The following is a 17,530-nucleotide window of genomic DNA, read 5'->3' on the forward strand; positions in this document are numbered from 1 at the left end:
AAACTTTCTATGAGCTCTTTGTCTGATGCTTTTTTCTCTTTTCCTTCCTTCCTTCCTTCCTTCCTTCCTTCCTTCCTTCCTTCCTTCCTCTTTCTTTTTCTTTCTTTTTCTTTCTTTTTCTTTCCTTCTTTCCTTCCTTCCTCCTTCCTTCCTTCCTTCCTTCCTCTTTCTCCTTCCTTCCTTCCTCTTTCTCTCTTTCTCTTTCTTTCTCTCTCTTTCTTTCTTTCTTTCTTTTTCTTTCTTTTTCCTTCCTTCCTTCCTTCCTTCCTTCCTTCCTTCCTTCCTTCCTTCTTCTTTCTCTTCTTTTTCTTTCGTCTCTCCCCACTTTCATCCTTTCATTTATTTTCTTATCAGCTGTGAAATATACTTGTTTATTGTCTACTTCTCCCCATTAGAGTGTAAGTTCTAAGAGAGCAGGGACAAGAACTTCATTTTGTTTATTACTGTATCTTTAGTTCTTGGGATAGTGCCTGGTGAATAGTAGGCACTTAAATATTTTTATGATTTTTGCTAAGGGCATAAGGAAGTAAAGAACAAAAGCCCTCTAGCGATACATATAGGAGAAGATGCACACAAAGCTTTGAAAAACTACAGAAACTTTTTCTATAATTCTAAAGTTAATAAATGTAGAATTATGAATTATTTTGAGAATATCCTATGCATCTATGTATATGTTTTCTCTTTTGCAAATCGAGGCAGTCCATTTAAATAAAGGAGAGAAAAAAACTGTTTTATATGCCTAGTTTTCTAAAGAATAGGTTGGAATAAGGCAGATTTGCTACCAGAATAATATTGTTCCCGATATTCTTAGCTAATATATTTATTTTTATAGAGAAGTGAGGCTTTCAAAGGTAAAATGACATACTCAAAGTAACTCAGGCAGCTCTAGAAGCCTGAGATAAGGTTAATTTTTACCAGTGATATTAAAAATGCATAGCATTCCAATGGAATATTACTCAGCCATAAGAAGAGTTGAAAAACTGCCATTTGTGACATGGATGGACCTCGAGATAATCATGCTAAGCAAAATAAGACAAAGTTGAAAACCACTATATCACTTATATGTGGGATATAAACCTAAAAGCCATAAATGAACTGGACAGAGACTCATGGACATGGACAATAGACTAGTGGTTACCAGAGGGTGGGAGGTGGGGAGACGAGGGAGGAGGTAAATAGGATAAAAGGGATCAAATATGTGGTGACAGAAAGAAATCTAACTATGGAAGGGGAACACACAATGCAATATATATGTGCCTTACTGTTAAATTGTACACCCAATGATTTTGTTAAACAATGTCACCAAAAAAAAAAAAAAAGAAAAGCTATTAGTCAGCTGCTGGGCATTTCCAACTGCCGAAATTTAGTGAGAACATTTGTTAGACAAATATCAAGCAGTCTAGTCATTTTATGTTGACTGATATAAAAAAAGAATATATATTAATAATAATTTCAAATTAGGTCTTTTTAAAAAGTAATCTGTTTTAGGTGGCACAGCTATTATGACTTGCTCTACGTGTGGTTATTATTTTTATTTATTTAAAAACTGGTAAAATATACTAAAATTTACCATTTTAACCACTGTTAGGTATGCAGTTTAGTAACATTAAGTACATTCACATTATTGTGCAACCATTACTGCCACCTATCCACAGAACATTTTTCATCTTGCAAAACTGTAACTTTGTACCCATTAGTAATAACTCCTTATTTATTTCCCTTTTGCTCCTGGTTACACAGTAATACCCTATTACAGTAATTACCATCTGTTGGTATATTTAAGAAAGAGGTCCTTTTGTATATCCTATGCCATTAAGAAGCAGACTGAAGGATGCTTTGCTCAGAATATTTAAAAATATCTAAATAAAATAAGCTTGTTTTAATTAATTGAAAAAACAGAAAAAAACCACTGTAAAACATATTTTAAGAAAACCATTATTGTTTTAGTACAAGAGCAGTACTAATTTTCCCAGCACAGAATGCAACTAGGAGTTTTTTTAAGAAAAAATTATAATTGCATACAGTAATTCCATTTAGTAAATTGTAGAAAATAGAAAATGATAGAGCTTATTAAATTATATATGTAGAAGTTTCAAAAAAGAGTAAACGAAATAGTATCCTTTCCCCCTGCCTACCTCTCTCCGGGAAAGACTAAAGCTGAATTTAATCCACCTGAGGCAAAGATTTATAGAAAATAGGATATTAGGGACAGAAAGAAAGTCAGATGTCACCACATCTTGGTCACCACATTCTCAAATTTGAGTATGCCACAGAATTTCCTAGGAGAGTTTTTAAAATTAATAGTTCAGTGAAACACCCTTGTAACCACCCTAGGCTGGCCTTGCCAGTCATTCCTAACATGCCTTTCATTAACTGCCGTATCCCTCCCTCTACAAGTAACCACTGCTTTATATTTCTTAATGGTTTTTACTTTCTGAGTGTGCAGCCCTAGGACCTATAGTTTAGCAGTTTAGTTTTATACTTTTTCTGTTTTTTTTTTTTTTTTAAAAACTGGTATGTCTTCCTGGGAACCTTTTTAAACATATAGATTAATAGGCTCCACTTCTAGGAAATTCTGATTCAAAAGGTCTGAGGAGGGACTTGGAAACAGGTAATTTAAAAATGGTTTTCCCAAATAATTCTGACAGCTACATTTTAGATTTATACATTTTGTCCAGTCTTAGATCCTATGCTCCTTGATTTGGAGTGCAAATTCAGAGGTAAGTGAGTACCAAATATTATAGGATAAAGAAGATGAGACTACCTAAAGCCTCAATTTTATTAAATTATAACATGAAGTAAAAATTTTTAATTAAAATCAACCAAATATATTAAGGTGTAGAATGCTAAATAAGCACAACATTTTAAGACAGAACACTTCAAAGAAATTAGTGATGTATGTACAGGATATCTTGTACATACATCTTTCATTTGGCTCCGTCCCAGGGCCAAATGACAGTTTAGGGATCTTAGGTTAAAGGTTTGTGCATAGATTCCTTCTACAGCTTCCAGGACATAAGAATACCTATCTGTTTCTCAAATACCCTGAGTTACTGCAGGTTTTCATAACTTCTAGAAACAGGTTATTCCATTTCAGGGTAGTTATAATTACTGATTGCTTTACAAAGGAAGATATTGAAACCAAACAGCCTGTCCACATCTTTTAATTAATCATGTTACTTCATTTATCTGTGGAAGAAAAACTTCCTTCACGTAAAAATTCTCAATATTTTAAGGATAAGAATCGACTACTAACGAAAATGAGGTGAATACCAAATGACACAGGACTCCAAATATCTGCGAAATCTAGGCTTTCCTGGAGCCCATGGTAAGGAATTTTAGATTGTTTATTTTTGTTCATTTAAATTTCTAAAAAGTTTAGGAAGTCAAGATGTCCCCAGTGCTCTTCCAAATCTATTTATATTCATATTGTACTTTTAGTTAATTCACTTGTGATGAGAAAGGGCCTTTTGTAGATTTCATTAATCTCTCTTCAAAGAAATTGTTAATCAAGGGGTAAAATAAAGGGTTGACCAATTTCACACTGCCACTATTAAAACCATACTCACCATTAAGACAAAAATATAATGAATACGTAATTTAAATACTTAATACATACTTTGAACACTCAATAAAGAACCATATCCATTAAGATCAAACCAGCCCACCATCTTATAAAATGCTGGGTTGATGAATTTCTAATCTCAAATGATTTTAATTTAAAAGGCTCTATATAGTGTGAGCTAAACATACATAAAATGAAAAAAAAAATAACATTATCCCCAAACATACCAAGAAAATCATTCACTATTTTTTGACTTTCATATAAGGACTTTCATATAAGGAAACTTTCAGCTGAACAAAGTAAAGCACTATAAAAGATCACTTAGTCTATCATAAAAGGCAAAATTAGGTTGTTAAATGACTCCCTCAAGATTAGAAATTGAACTTTTTAGTCTTTTAGTTGGTTGCAATACAGTCAACTATGCAGTAGATTGTGAAAGCTAAAACAATAAAAATGCTGGTTAAAAAGCAAATTTGAAATTCTTTTTTTTTTTCTTTTTTGGGCGAGGCAACCCTTGGTTGACCTCACAGATTGCAAGGACCTTGTCAGCTTACAATCCTTTATTTTAAAAAAATTTTTTATGCCTACAGCACCTGGTCTTCCTAGGTGGTCTCCTATCCAAGCAGGCCAGACCCTGCTTAGCTTCCAAGATCAGACAGGATTGGGCTTGCTCAGGGTGGCACGGCCGTAGACTGTAAATTTTAAATTCTTGAGTTTAAAGGTCATTTATCTTCAAATGTGTTATTCAAAACAAGCTCCAATTCAAAGAAACAACCTGGCTCACTATTAGCAAAAATGCTATATTTGGTTCAGTAACAAATTTAAATGATATATTTGCATGCTGAATAATTTAACTTCTTATAATTTCATTTCGCATAAGTTCCCCTTTTACCTCTAAATTTTAAAACCACTTTTATGGAAGCTGCTAGTTTTGGTGGAAATGAATTAGGCCTACTTACACTTTCCTTTTTCATGTTTCCATCTCTCAGCTCTATTTCCATCTTTTGCAGTTAATTTGTCCTATAAAATTGGCTTATAAATTAAGCCGGTTTGATTCTTGCACTAAATTACTGAATAAAAAAGGATGATTTATGATTAAACTTAAAATTCATACATTTTTCAGTAAGCAATGTTTTTATTTGTTAAACAGAAATAAACTAGAGCCTGTAAATGAAATTCTTGTAGTGAATTTCATTCTCAGCAACCCCTGAAGTATTTCTACTTTTCAGCTACTCCGGCCTTTTAGACACTCCCCCAGCCCAATAGGCTAAACACCTGGAGGCTTACCTCTGCCTCAGCGCAGACCACGCAGTCATTAAGATACAAAACTCCAGAAGTAGGAGACTGCTCTCTAGTGGAGAGTTGAGCAGGGTCCTTTGCTGACCTTGGTAAAATGGGGAGAGAGTAGCTGATGCTAAACTCAAGTATCTCCAGGGTTCTTTCTAGCTCGGAACATTATTTACAATATAATTTTGCCGTTGACTAGAGCGCTCTTTTGAATTTTGTTAGGCTATTGTGATTAAAGCTTACATAGTTAAATAAATATTCCCATATATCCATTATGGCTAACAAAATAGGGCAATTTTCTAAACTTATGGGCCCTTTGAAAGGACTAAAAAATAGTCTAAAAGTTGAGTTCATTGAGGACAGGGCTATGCCCTTCAGTACTGTAAATAAAAGTTGAACGAATTCCAATTTACAACTACCTGCTTTTTATTGACATCTCATCTCAGCAGTTTGTTTTTAAAAACTGACGTCTAGCTCATCTTTTTTTCCGGGTCTTCAAAAAACGAGCTTGAATTTTAAAGAGATCTTGATTTTTTATTTCCTCAGCTGATCTAATTTATTTCAACTCCAACTGCTAAACTAATCGCCAGGCTATTAAGTGATTTTGCCGTCTTAAAACACTTGTTTCTGAGTCGAGGAAGCGCATTGATGGAAAATAATTGGAGGGACCGTAAGGAAATTAAGACTACAAAAAGAGTAACGTTTAATTCTCATACTTCTGGGGCCACCTCGCAAGATTCCGTGCACTGGTGGAATTCCTAAAGTTTCCTGTTTAATTTTTAGGCAATTTAGTCTTCCAAGTTAGCAAACCCGTTGCAGACCTCGGGCTAAAACTTTGCACCCAGCTTCACTTTGTCATAGGCGCAGAGACAATGGAAAAAAACCCCACCCTTAAAAAAAAGGACTTCATGTGGCAACCCGCAGAAAAAAACAGGTCCCAGAAAGTAATTTCCGGTGGAGGTGGGAGGGGCGACTGATTTCCGGTCTGAGGGCCGACGACGGCTCTTGCGCAAGCGCAGTTCACACTTTTCTGGCTTTTTTTTTACCCCTCTCTCCCCTCCCCCTCCCTCCCCCAGGCCGTGGGGTCTTGAGGTGACAGCGACTGCAACTGTGACTCCAGCAGGAGGAGGAGGAGAAGATGGACAGGGGGAAGGCCGGGCGACGCCGATCTTCATCCGGTGAGAAAGGGTCGGAGGAAGGTTGAGCATAAGTGTCTCCCACCTTGGGCAAGTGGGAGGCACAGGCAGCGGCGGGTGCTGCGGCCCCGAACTGCGAGGGCTCGAGCTCGGGCTCGGGTTCGGGCTCGAGCTCGGGCTGGGGCTCAAGCGGAGGCGGGGAGGGGAGGGAACCGAGGGGCGCGCACAATAGAAGACTCCCCTGTCACCCCCGCCTCTGCGAATCGAACACCCAGTCCGAGCTGTCACCGAAGCCTTGGCAGCTCTTCACCCCAACATCTCATTTTTTTCTCTTCCTGCGAACACCCTGCAGAGTTTTATCGGCCCACGGATCTTAACCGCTTGGCTTGCGGCTCTCCTGCCACGCCTTCCTCGTAATTTCGCCAATGTTCCAGTTTCTTTTCCAGCTTCTCAGCTGCTGATCCCACTTTCTCTATTTCTTTAGTGTCGACTTCGCCTCTTATTTACTACCCTCCCCCCTACCCCCCCGGCAGGTAGAGCGGCTGCAAAGATGGAAAGTCAGGTCTCGCTAATTGACACTTCATTCGTCGGATAAATGCTGCAACACGTCTCCTTCTGAACTGGCCCGCTTTATAACCTTTTCCTTCCCAGCCTCCTCCTCCTCCTTCGAAAAGGGATTAAAAAGTCGAACAAAGGATTTAAAGCCGTTCCTTCATTGTGTTTTTATTCTCAGCATATTTTTTTTCCCCTCAACATGTTTTTGTTTTTGAGATTGCTTTGCGCTTTAAATGACTATCTTTAGTCTTGGGTAATACATCTGGGAGACACCAAAGTGAAGTTGTAGAATATGAGGTAGCGCTCCTCTCAGTCAGCAAGTTTTTCTTGTTAATTCTTAAAAGACACTGATATTTGTGTTAGTTACTCCTCTGGAGAGGAATTTTTTTTCTGATGACTTATATTTTTGGAGCTGTTCTTTCTGAAAGGTAATTGTTAACATATAATTAAAAACCATTCTCAAATCTAATATTACATAGCTATTCTCCAGTATGCATCTGGTTTTAAGAGATGGAACATTAATTTTTAAGAATGATTCTTTTCTTAATAGTGTATATTTAATTTTTTTCCACATCAATTCCTGGAAATAAAACAAAGGATTATTCACATTTCAAGGAATTCTGGATTCTGTATGCCAGTTATACGCTTGCAGTTGCCATTTTATTAGTAGTTGCTAACTGGAACTCATATGTCTGGAAGTGACATTTATGGTCATCAGAATTTCATAAGTACCCAAAAAAAGGAATTTGATTAATAAAACACGAATAATTCTATGTTAGAGGTAGAAGAAAGGATAGCAGTAGGAAAAAAGAGACAAGTTTCAAAGTTTCCTTTATGCACAAGGTTTCCCTAAACTTTCTCTTAAACAAGGAAGAACTCTGAAGGGTTACACTGGGTGTTTTGCTCAGAACTCATTTAGTTGCAAGTAGCAGAAACCCAGTTCCAGCTGGTTTAAGCTAAACACTAAGTATTTATGGTTTCACATAACTGATAACTGCAAGTGGGATGGCTTCCAGCATGGCTGTATCTGCTTTGAGCACTGGTTCTTAAGGTGTTCTGGGGACCTCTGGATTCCCTAAGACCCTTTTGGATCTGTGAGGTCAGAACTATTTTCATAATGTTTTAAGACATTGTTTGCTTTTCCCTCTTATTAGCCTACATATGTGCAATAGAGTTTTTCAGGGGCTATATGACATGTATCACAACAAATTGAATGCAGAAGCTGATAGGGGAAGTCAACTGTCTTATTAAGCCAGACATTAAAACAATTTGAAAATATGTAACAATGCCATTTTTCTCAATTTTTTTTTTTGAAAATTTATTGGCTTAAATCAATTACTGTGTTAAAATAAAAAATTCCTTAAGTAGAACCAGAAAACCTCTGATTACCCTGCTTTTCTGGAATGGGGCCATGAATCAGGAATTTAGCACAGAACATTTCTAAGCAATGAGAGAAGTCACAAAGTCTATATTCTAAAATTCACTTACAAGAAGTTTCTCAAGCCCTTTTTCAGAGTATATCGACTATTTTAAAATTATTTATAAGCATGATTATCTTTTTTCCTAGTTCATAGCATATCAAAAGCAGTAAATTAGATGGAGACACATAAAAAAATTATTGGTACCAGAGACAGATCCACTAAGAGTCGAATGAAATAATTGATTGCATGGGTCATTCAAGGGAGAATAACCATTAGAAAAATTTAACAGCAACAAAAGTATAACGTATTTGGAGTCATAGATCACAATTTTCAAATGAGTTTTTGAATTAAAACAGGAACGTTCAAGTAAATTTCAGGTTTCAACTGGTTGCTTCTGGCAACATTCTTCAAGATCTGTGTTCACTCTCGTTTGAGTTAAGTGTACATATATATTTTCTGAGTACTTAGGTACTAAGCAGCGTGCTAAGAATTTTACAAACTTTAATGCTTTCAAAAGCCTTTTGAGGTAGTTGTTTCTGATTTACAGATGAGGAAACTGGGATTTAGGGAGGGTAAGCAGCTGTTAGCAATAGCAAATAAGAAGAGCCAGGATCTGGTTACAAAATTCTGATTACAAATTTTAATTTTTTACTGTCACAGTACATTAGTGAGCCTACTTGGAAAAAAGGAGATTCCATGGGCAATTACGTGTAACAACTGTAGTTACCAGAAAATTTTATTTACTGCAGGATTTTTCAGAGCCTTTGCTATGCTCTTGTACACTGTGCCTCTCCAAAAGAGTGACTGAGCATGCAGTGTTTTTCAAGCTTGCTTCATTTTGAAACTTCCCTTCCTCGCCTAATTTCATCTTGAGAATCTAGTATCCCCTGATGATACACCTTTCATTTGCCTGTAGGCCCATGGGATCTCTGCATATTTTGCATCGTAAGTATAATAAACCATAATCAAAGTTTGAAATGAGAATCTAATTAATCATGATAAAATTACATTATTTACAGAGATGTTAGCTGAAGCCATTGGAATGAATGGAATTACAGAAGTAGTTTAGAGTGAGAAAAGTTTTGAATCACATACATTTAATTTCAAAGTAAGGATGAAGAGATATTGGTAAGCAGTTAGGCAGATTAAGAATGCGATAGGTTTGAGAAGCAAGGTAGGAGAGTGAAAAGCAATGTAAATCAGTGAGTTAAACTCAGTTGCCACTGGTTTAGATATAGAGCAGTAGGGACAAAAGTCAGATTTCAAGATGTTGAACAAATGAGTGGTTGTAAGGAAACAGGAAAAATGAAATGTGAAAGAAAGGAGATTTCCGGAACAAGCTAGAGTGGGAAATTATGTAGAAAGGAAGTTTTTTCTTTCTTTCTTTTTTTTTTAAAGATAATAAAAGGCAAATCAGGTTTGTAGGGAGTGGGAAAGGGATCAGTGGAGAGAGAAAGTTATCAGGTAGGAGATAATTGATGGGACGAGGATCCAGAAGAAATGGGAGAGTAATCAAGGGACAGTTGAGACATGCAGAAAGGAGGGAAGAGGGATAAAAATACAAATTTCGAAAAGTTAAGGACATTGCAATTATGGCTTCTAAGTGAAATAGGAGGGAAGATCATCTTTTGAGAAAGAGACTTTCAAATGGTACTGGGAGCTCAAAATAGAGTAGGAGGTCGATTAGGTATGAATATAAGAACTATTAAGTAATTTTGAAAGTCTTAAAACAAGTGTGAGTTTGTAGTAGTAGTAGCTGTAGTTACAACAATTATGTGACCTCAGCAGTGCTAAGAAGTCCAGAAGAAGAATTTGAAAGAAAAATAAATAAATTTAGTTAGGGTTAAAGGATATGACAAGATGTGCGGGCAAAAAATGTGTTCAATGTGAGTGAGGAAATGGAAGGACCAAAGGATAGTATGTTGTAGATTGAAAGATTCACATTTGAGAACTTGAGAAATGCAGTGCTGTTCCTTAAATCCATTCACGAATGTGTGTTTTTGAAATGAGAATATGTGGAGGAAATTTGTTGGAGTGCATTAAGGTGAGTCCTTTGTACTGAGTGAGTAGATTAATGGAAGTTTTAGAGGTTTAGAATGATGGTAGATTTTAGTGATAGACAAACTATGAATTGAGTGTCAGAATATTCTAGGAATATTAGGGAAGGTCTTGGGTCAGTGGTGATCAATGGGTAAGGTCATATATCCAATTTATGGGTATTTTAGAAGAGGAATTATTGCAGTAAAGATAGAATATTAATTGGAAGTGGTAGTTAGAGGAGGAGATTGTTAATCCCTACTCCTGGTTTTTTTTAAGTGGGAGAAGATTCTTCTTGAGAAAATCTTTTTATAAAAAATACTGTAGTCTAAAAAGCTAGAATTCAGTTAAACTAAGGTAGAGGAAATGTTCAAGGAAAAGATTCAGAATTTAAGGAAATTGTATTGACTCTGGAAGGGAATATAGTGGGCTAGCAAAGAAATGTAAAAAATGTAGATGAAAGGGTAGAGTTTCCATAAGAGATGAGAGAAGCAAGGTAATCAGCTGTAGGGATTGGCATCTAGGGTGGTGAATGTAATTCCCAGGCTTGTTGGCAGAGGATTGGAAAGTAGATTAGATGGACATGGTAACACAGGAAATAAGTTATGGATAGGATTGTGTAGCTCCAAAGATCTAGTTATCCCAGATGGATAACTAATGTGAGTCTTCAGTAATGTAGGAGGCTCGTTAATGTGGGCTGCTTCATCCTAACTGTCTATCTAAAACTTACTCATCTAGAACTTACCTCAAAGCCCAGTTCAATTATGTCTTTCCAAGAACTCTCTCTTAACTCAAATTATACCTATTTCTGCATTTCCATTAGTTTTTGCACCTCTTACATGATGTTTATCAGATGCCATCATATATTGTAACTTGCTGAATTGTTTAATCTATGTTGTTTTACTATTAACTCTGACAGAGACTATCTTATTCATCTTTAATCCCCATAGCATCTAGCATACCTAGAGCATACTGGTTAAGGATACCACCTCTGGAGTCAGACCAGTGATGGATCAATATGGTGACTTTGGGCAAGTTATTTGGATTCTTCAAATGTAAATTCTTCATCTATAAAATAGAGATAATACCTTTACTGATCTCATGAGGTTTTTGTAAGGATTAAATAAAATAAGCTTTGCATAGGACCTAGCAATGGTAATTATCCTAAGTAAATGTTTATGGAATGAATAAGTGAATGAATGATTCTACAAGCTATTTGGGAAAAAGTCAAATACTTTGACTCATATATTTAGAATGAGAATAGAGATTTTCCTATGTGCTAATACTATAATATAGAGTACCAAGCTCTCTTAAAGGGGGATATTTTAATATAAAATATTGTAATACCTTTATTTTGCACTATTTGACAGACATAATGCTAAATACTTTAATATAGACTGTCTCACTTTAACCTTAACAATTGAAAAGTTGGATATTCTGCCCTGTTTTAAAAATGAGAAACCGAATCTCAGAGAAGTGATAACTAATAAGCAAGATATAAATTTAGATTGTCTGGCTTTAAAATCTGTACTCTTGATTTAATTTTAAAAATTGTTTAAAAATTAAAAATTAAAAAAAATTTTTTCATTTCTTTTTTCTTTTTTCCCTCCCCTAAAAAAAAGAAAAAAAGAAAAAATTTTTTTTAAAAATTAAAAAAAATTAAAATTAAATCATTTCTTCAATTAAAAAAAATCTGTACTCTTGAGCACTGTGCTATACCAGATAATCACAAGTAGAGGCACATCATTTGTTTATTAAAATGCTCCAAAACAAACCTTGTATCAGTGTTTGCTTTAAGAAATGAGTATAGTGAAATTAATGCTATGTATTATGAGCTTAAAAATTATTTCAGCTATATAGGTTTCTGGATGAACTATAGTCCATTTATTCAAATTAATTGTTATTTAAAAAGTTTTATTTTTAAGTTGAGGTTTTACATATAGCACAGTATACATATCTTTAATATTTAGTTTTACTGACTTTCTATACTTGAATATATACAACTGAATAGCCATCACCCCAGATCAAGATAAAGAACTTTTCCAGCATCTCAGAAGGCTTACTTGTATCCTGTCCTAGTCAACATTCCTTCCCTCCCTGGGTACTACCTATTCAAGGCTTTTGTCCATTTTGAAGGTTGGATTGTCTTGCTTTTGCTTTGTAGGAGTTCTTTGTACATTCTGGTTATGAATCCTTTGACAGATGTACGAACTATATAGTATTAATTATAGTAACCGTGCTGTATGTAGATATATGTATTATAAATAGTCTTTCAGTCTGTGGCTTGCCTTCTTTCTTTATAATGAGGTTTGATCAACAGAAGTTCTTAATTTTAATGAAGTTGAGTTTATTAATCTTCTTCTTTATGGTTAATACTAATGTTTGAAAAATCTTTGCCTACCCCAAGGTTGTGAAGATAATCCCCTCCATTTTATTCTAGAAGCTTTATTTGTTTTCTCTTTGACATAAATTTATGATCCATTTAAAATTAATTTTTGTGTATAGCGTGAAGTAGAGGTTAGGTTTGTTTATTTTCCCACTTCGTTATCAAATTGCTTCAGCATTGCTTATTGAAAAGACTTCCTTTCCCACTGAATTACAGTGGTGTGTTTGTCATAAATAGATGACCACATATGTGTGGGTCATTACCACTTTTATTATGAAATCTGTGATATATTCCAATAAATTTTAAGTTCCAGGAACCCTGAGACTGTGTTTAAATTGCTCACTGCACTGTATTCAATGCCTAGCATAGTGTCAGGCACATGATAGGCATTCAATAAATATTTGTTGATTGAATGAATGAATCGTAAAAGAAAAATCTATAGAAAGTCTGAACAGTGTTGGTGAGGAAAGACTTAAGCTGTTCCCAGTTGCGTAGATGCTTAGCTATGTAGTGGAACTAAAAATGTTTCTCTCAACTTCTGCTCCACCTCCCCGCCCCCTATATCATAAGTATTGAGAAGTTATCTGGTCATACAGTTCAACTAACATTTATTGAATACCTGTTAGATGCTAGGGCTTTTGCCAGGAAAATTCTTATTTAGTTTTTAGAGCCAAGTTTTCTTTTCTTCTATGTCATCATACATATTTTGGTTAATGGAGACATTTTGTGAGAATCTGCTGTTCTTATTAGTTTTTGATCTTTATGTTTTTAGTCTGTCAGGTTCTGTAAAATCTATTAATGTAAATTATAAATCTAATAAGTTAGTGTAAAACAAAGATGGCTGTGAAAGGATTTATTTTATGACATTGTTTATCTCATTTAGTTATTAAATGATAATTTTTACCATGTCTTTGTAGAAATTGTCACGGAAGGAAAAAGAAAAAAGTCATCTTCTGAGTTACATAAGGTATGCATTAATTTTTTTTTTAACCTATTCATTATCTTTAGAGTTACTTATAATGAAAGTATTTTGCTGTTTGTCTTTTTAATAACATTTTAAAGAAAATACTGTAAAACCATAACTAATTGGTGTTTTTTGGGGCATAGTGTGTATCCTAATTAACTGAGGGTTAACCAGGAAACCCTTTCTGGCATCAGCCTTGTTTAAATCATTATAAGATGTACAAGTATACTATCTAGGCCTCATTGTAGATTTTATAAAAAATATTCAGTCTTCGATGACTGAATAAATTAGAGCACCTCATGCTCATTCATTATAATACTATAGAAGACTTACACTCAAGTCACGTGCTGACGATTACTATTTGGAATATGTTCTTTTAAACCTCTTGTTTTTCCTTTATTTATTTCTTCTCTATAAGCCAAGAGTAGCAAAACAAGCAAAATGTGAAGTTTCTACCTATTTAGGAAGTGTTTCAAAAAATCGGTTTTTAGAAAGTCTTTTTTTCCCTCTAGAATTTTGTGATTTAAATGCAGTAGTACCTTGATTTATAATAGTTTGTTAGATAACTTTTCTCTGAAGCATTATAAGTTATGCACAGAGGACTTTGTCACTGAGAACTTTAATTTGGTACATTTCATAGAACAAGGAGGGAGAAGAAATCATACAGGAGAGCTATAAAAGGGAATAAAGAATGCCTTGTAAGTCCACACAGAGAGCATGACTTTGGGTACTCTGTACCTTGGCTTTCTTCACATTTGTGGGATGTGGTTCCTTTATATAAAATTCTAGATTAGGTTAAGTGGGGTAAATGAGGCAGGTAAAAAAGAAAATCTTAACATTGCTACCATACTCAGTTTTAAATACACATATACTGACTACTACTTAATACCTCCAGCGAAGTGAAATGTTCTGCCTTAGGCTATTGCTTCATGAAATTTAACCTGAAATTCCACCATTAGAAATTTATAATATTGAGTAAATACATTTCTCTTTCTTATTTTTAGATGTACTACAGTATTTTTTAAGTTTTTTTTTCAAGTAACTTTAGATTTACAGAAAGTTATAGGAATAATACAGAGTTCCTGTCTACCCTTCATTTAGGATCCCCCAATATTAATATCTTACATAAGCTTAATACAATGATCAAAATTAAGAAATTAACATTGGTGTAATACTTTAAACTAAACTATAGACATTATTTGGATTCCTTCAGTTTTTCTACTAATGTCATTTTCCTGTTCCAGAATCCAATCCAGGATCCCACATTGCATTTAGTTGTCATGTCTTGATTTGCTGCAATGACAGTTCTTCAGTGTTTTTTCTTTCATAACCATAACACTTTTAAAGAGTACTTACTGGTCAGTGTTTTGTTAGATATCTTGTCTCAGATTTCTTATAATTAGATTAAGGTTGTAACTTTTGGGGAAGAATACAACAGAAGCGATATACCAGTCTCAATGTATCCTATCAGTGGGTACATGATGATCATGTGTCTTATTACTGATGTTGTCAGTCTTCGTCACCTGTTGAAGATGGTGTCTGCCTCGTTACTATATTGTACAGTTTCTCCTTCCCTTTGTAATAAATAGATATTTTGGGAGAGATAGTTTGAATCTATGCAAATATACTATCTCTTCTCAACTTTCAACCACTGTTTTAGCATCTTGCAGTGGATCTTGCCTGTAACAATTATATACATGATATCCTATTGGTAATTTTTAATTTTACTCATACCTTTTATATTTATTAATTAAAATTCTTCTGTAATGGAGAGCTGTCCCTCTTCCCCTGTTATTTATTTATTCATTCAATTATTTACTTGTATCAGTATAGATTCATAGGTATTTATTTTATTCTCTGGATTGTAATGTATTACTATTGTTATTGCTTTTGTTAATCAAAGTTTTCCAGCTTTGGCATTTGGAGATCTTTCAGATTGGCTTCTGTGCCCTTTTGACATGCTCTTTTTTTGAGCATTCCTTACTTTCTGATACTACAAGGTACTTTTAAGGAGCCCTGGTTCTTTTTATTGAAGATGGTATTTGGAAACTCAGGTCTGAGTGTTAGGTGTGTTCATTGCTGCTGGGTGTCATTGTATCTAGGCTCTTTCAATAAGACAGGACTAGAAAAATATAAGCATGCTAACCTATACACATATACACATTTCTATATTTATTTCTCTATCTACTTCTCTGTACATCTATAAAAAGCCATGAGTTCAGTACTGATACTTTTGATTCTAATCCAACACCACGGGGCTTGTTCTAGCTTTCTCTCTTTCCTTATTTTTATTTATTTATTTTATTTCATTATATACAGTTTGCTTACTTAATTGTTTGACAATAAAATACAAATAAAGACGTACTACTGCATTTTAAAACTCTAGCATTTCTTAGAAAATTAGCATATTCTTGTTAGTAGTTTATATTATAGCTTTTTTCTAGGATAGCTAAGGAAATAAATTACTGAAAGATTTAGAGCTTTGATGGATATAGGGACAAGATACTGACAACATTTTGAGTTTAAAGTATTTGAAAAATATTTCTAAAGCAAAACTAGTTTGTTGTAGAGAAATTAGAAAATTCATTAGAGCAAAAAGAAGACTACCCAGATACAACTAAAAGCAATACTTTCGTGTATGTTCTTCCAGTTTGTCTATACATCTATAATAAACAAATATTTAAGTATTAAAAAATAGAAAACCACAAAATTCTGTTTTATAATTTGCTTTTTCTACTTAACTATATACTGTGAACATCATTTTCTGAAATCAGATTTAAAGTATTGCTCAGTAGATATTTATCAGATACCTAACATGTATTAGACACTATACTAGATAGACATAAGTACCAGGGAAGCAGTGGTAAACATTTTTAATGACTACATTATATTCCATTATATGGGTGTGTCACAATTAATTTAACCAATATCCTATTATTATAATTTTGAGTTTTCAATTAAAAAAAATTAAAAACAGTGCTGCATATATCCTTGTAGCTTAATCTTTGGAACATTATTATCTACTAAATTATTCCTGGCTTTTTGATGGAAGCTGAGTGTAGATTAATTCAAGGGTGATCTCTCAGATAGATGTAGACAAAGAGTTTGAATACTTTGAATTTTGCTAATGGGGAGATCTATAGTCTTTGGATTTATACATGGGGAGGATGGTACTTTATTTTGAAAACTGAAAACAAGAGTTTTATTCTTCTTCGGTAAGTCATAGCCATATCTATGGGCAGACCCCCAATTTTCTTTAAATAATAGCTTTATATCTATGTAGTATCTGAACAAGTAAGTGATTGAGATTCTGAAGTTTTGTATTAAGAACATGGCAAAGATCATTTTAGCCTGAAAAGTTTAAAGAGTATATGTTATGACAAACAAGCAGAGACTAATGGATACGGACAGTAGTTTAATGGTTACCAGAGAGAGGGGGAAGGGGGGGTAGGTATGGGTAGAGGGGGTCAAATGTATGGTGACGGAATGAAATCTAATTTTGGGTGGTGAATGCATAATGCAATATACATATGACATATTATTGAATCCTACACTTGAAACCTATATGATTTTATTAACCAATGTCACCCCAATAAATTTAATAAAAAAAAAAACAAATTTACATGGGAAATAAAAAGAGTATGTGTTAGCAATATATAACTTGTCAATAGAATCCAGCATATATTTTTTTCCCCTGGGTTATCTGCTTTTGATAGCATTCTCTTTTTGAGGGAATACTGTAATGAACCTCAAAGTAACAACGTGAATTGATTTGCTAAATGGCTTGTTTAGTATTATATCACATGTAACATTAATAAATAAAACAAATGTTCTTAAGCTTTGTTTTTTGGAAGTTATTAGAGTGCTATCAATGTATTTAAGTATAACTTGAAGGGAAAGTGATTTATAACCCATTTTTGCCTGAACAGATTAAATTTTAATTTTTAAAGTATTAAGAGACTATTAAAAAATACTTAAAAAATGGATTAGGCATCCATTCTGATTCTTGTAATGGAGTTATAATATAGGATTTGTAGAATTAATAGCTTAGAATCTTTGTTGCTTGTATACACAGTTGAGACCATAATTAAAATTTGTCTAGGAAGATATCAGATTGTTGCAAAAAAGACTTACATTATTTTTGATAATATAATCATTTAGAAAAAAATGAGTAGGAAA

At 34.0% G+C, this 17,530-nt stretch overlaps 1 protein-coding gene across 9 annotated transcripts in view; it reads left to right on the forward strand.

Annotated features, from left to right (window-relative positions):
* The window catches only part of SENP7 (SUMO1/sentrin specific peptidase 7), a 135,824-nt gene that overhangs the window by 11,719 nt on the left and 106,575 nt on the right, over positions 1 to 17,530 (forward strand). For 7 of the 9 annotated variants that reach the window (XM_011387281.2, XM_023527436.1, XM_023527438.1 and 4 more), the window contains exons 1-3: positions 5,929 to 6,030; positions 8,714 to 8,909; positions 13,305 to 13,354. In XM_011387281.2, coding sequence (XP_011385583.1) covers positions 8,855 to 8,909; positions 13,305 to 13,354 — 105 coding nt within the window. In that variant the 5' untranslated portion in view covers positions 5,929 to 6,030; positions 8,714 to 8,854. Of the gene's footprint in view, positions 1 to 5,928; positions 6,031 to 8,713; positions 8,910 to 10,951; positions 11,033 to 13,304; positions 13,355 to 17,530 lie in introns of those variants that run through there. The other 2 variants (XM_023527432.1, XM_011387336.2) reach the window with 2 other exon arrangements.

Source organism: Pteropus vampyrus, unplaced genomic scaffold, assembly GCF_000151845.1.
Source record: "Pteropus vampyrus isolate Shadow unplaced genomic scaffold, Pvam_2.0 Scaffold1, whole genome shotgun sequence".
In the NCBI taxonomy this organism is placed as follows: domain Eukaryota; kingdom Metazoa; phylum Chordata; class Mammalia; order Chiroptera; family Pteropodidae; genus Pteropus; species Pteropus vampyrus.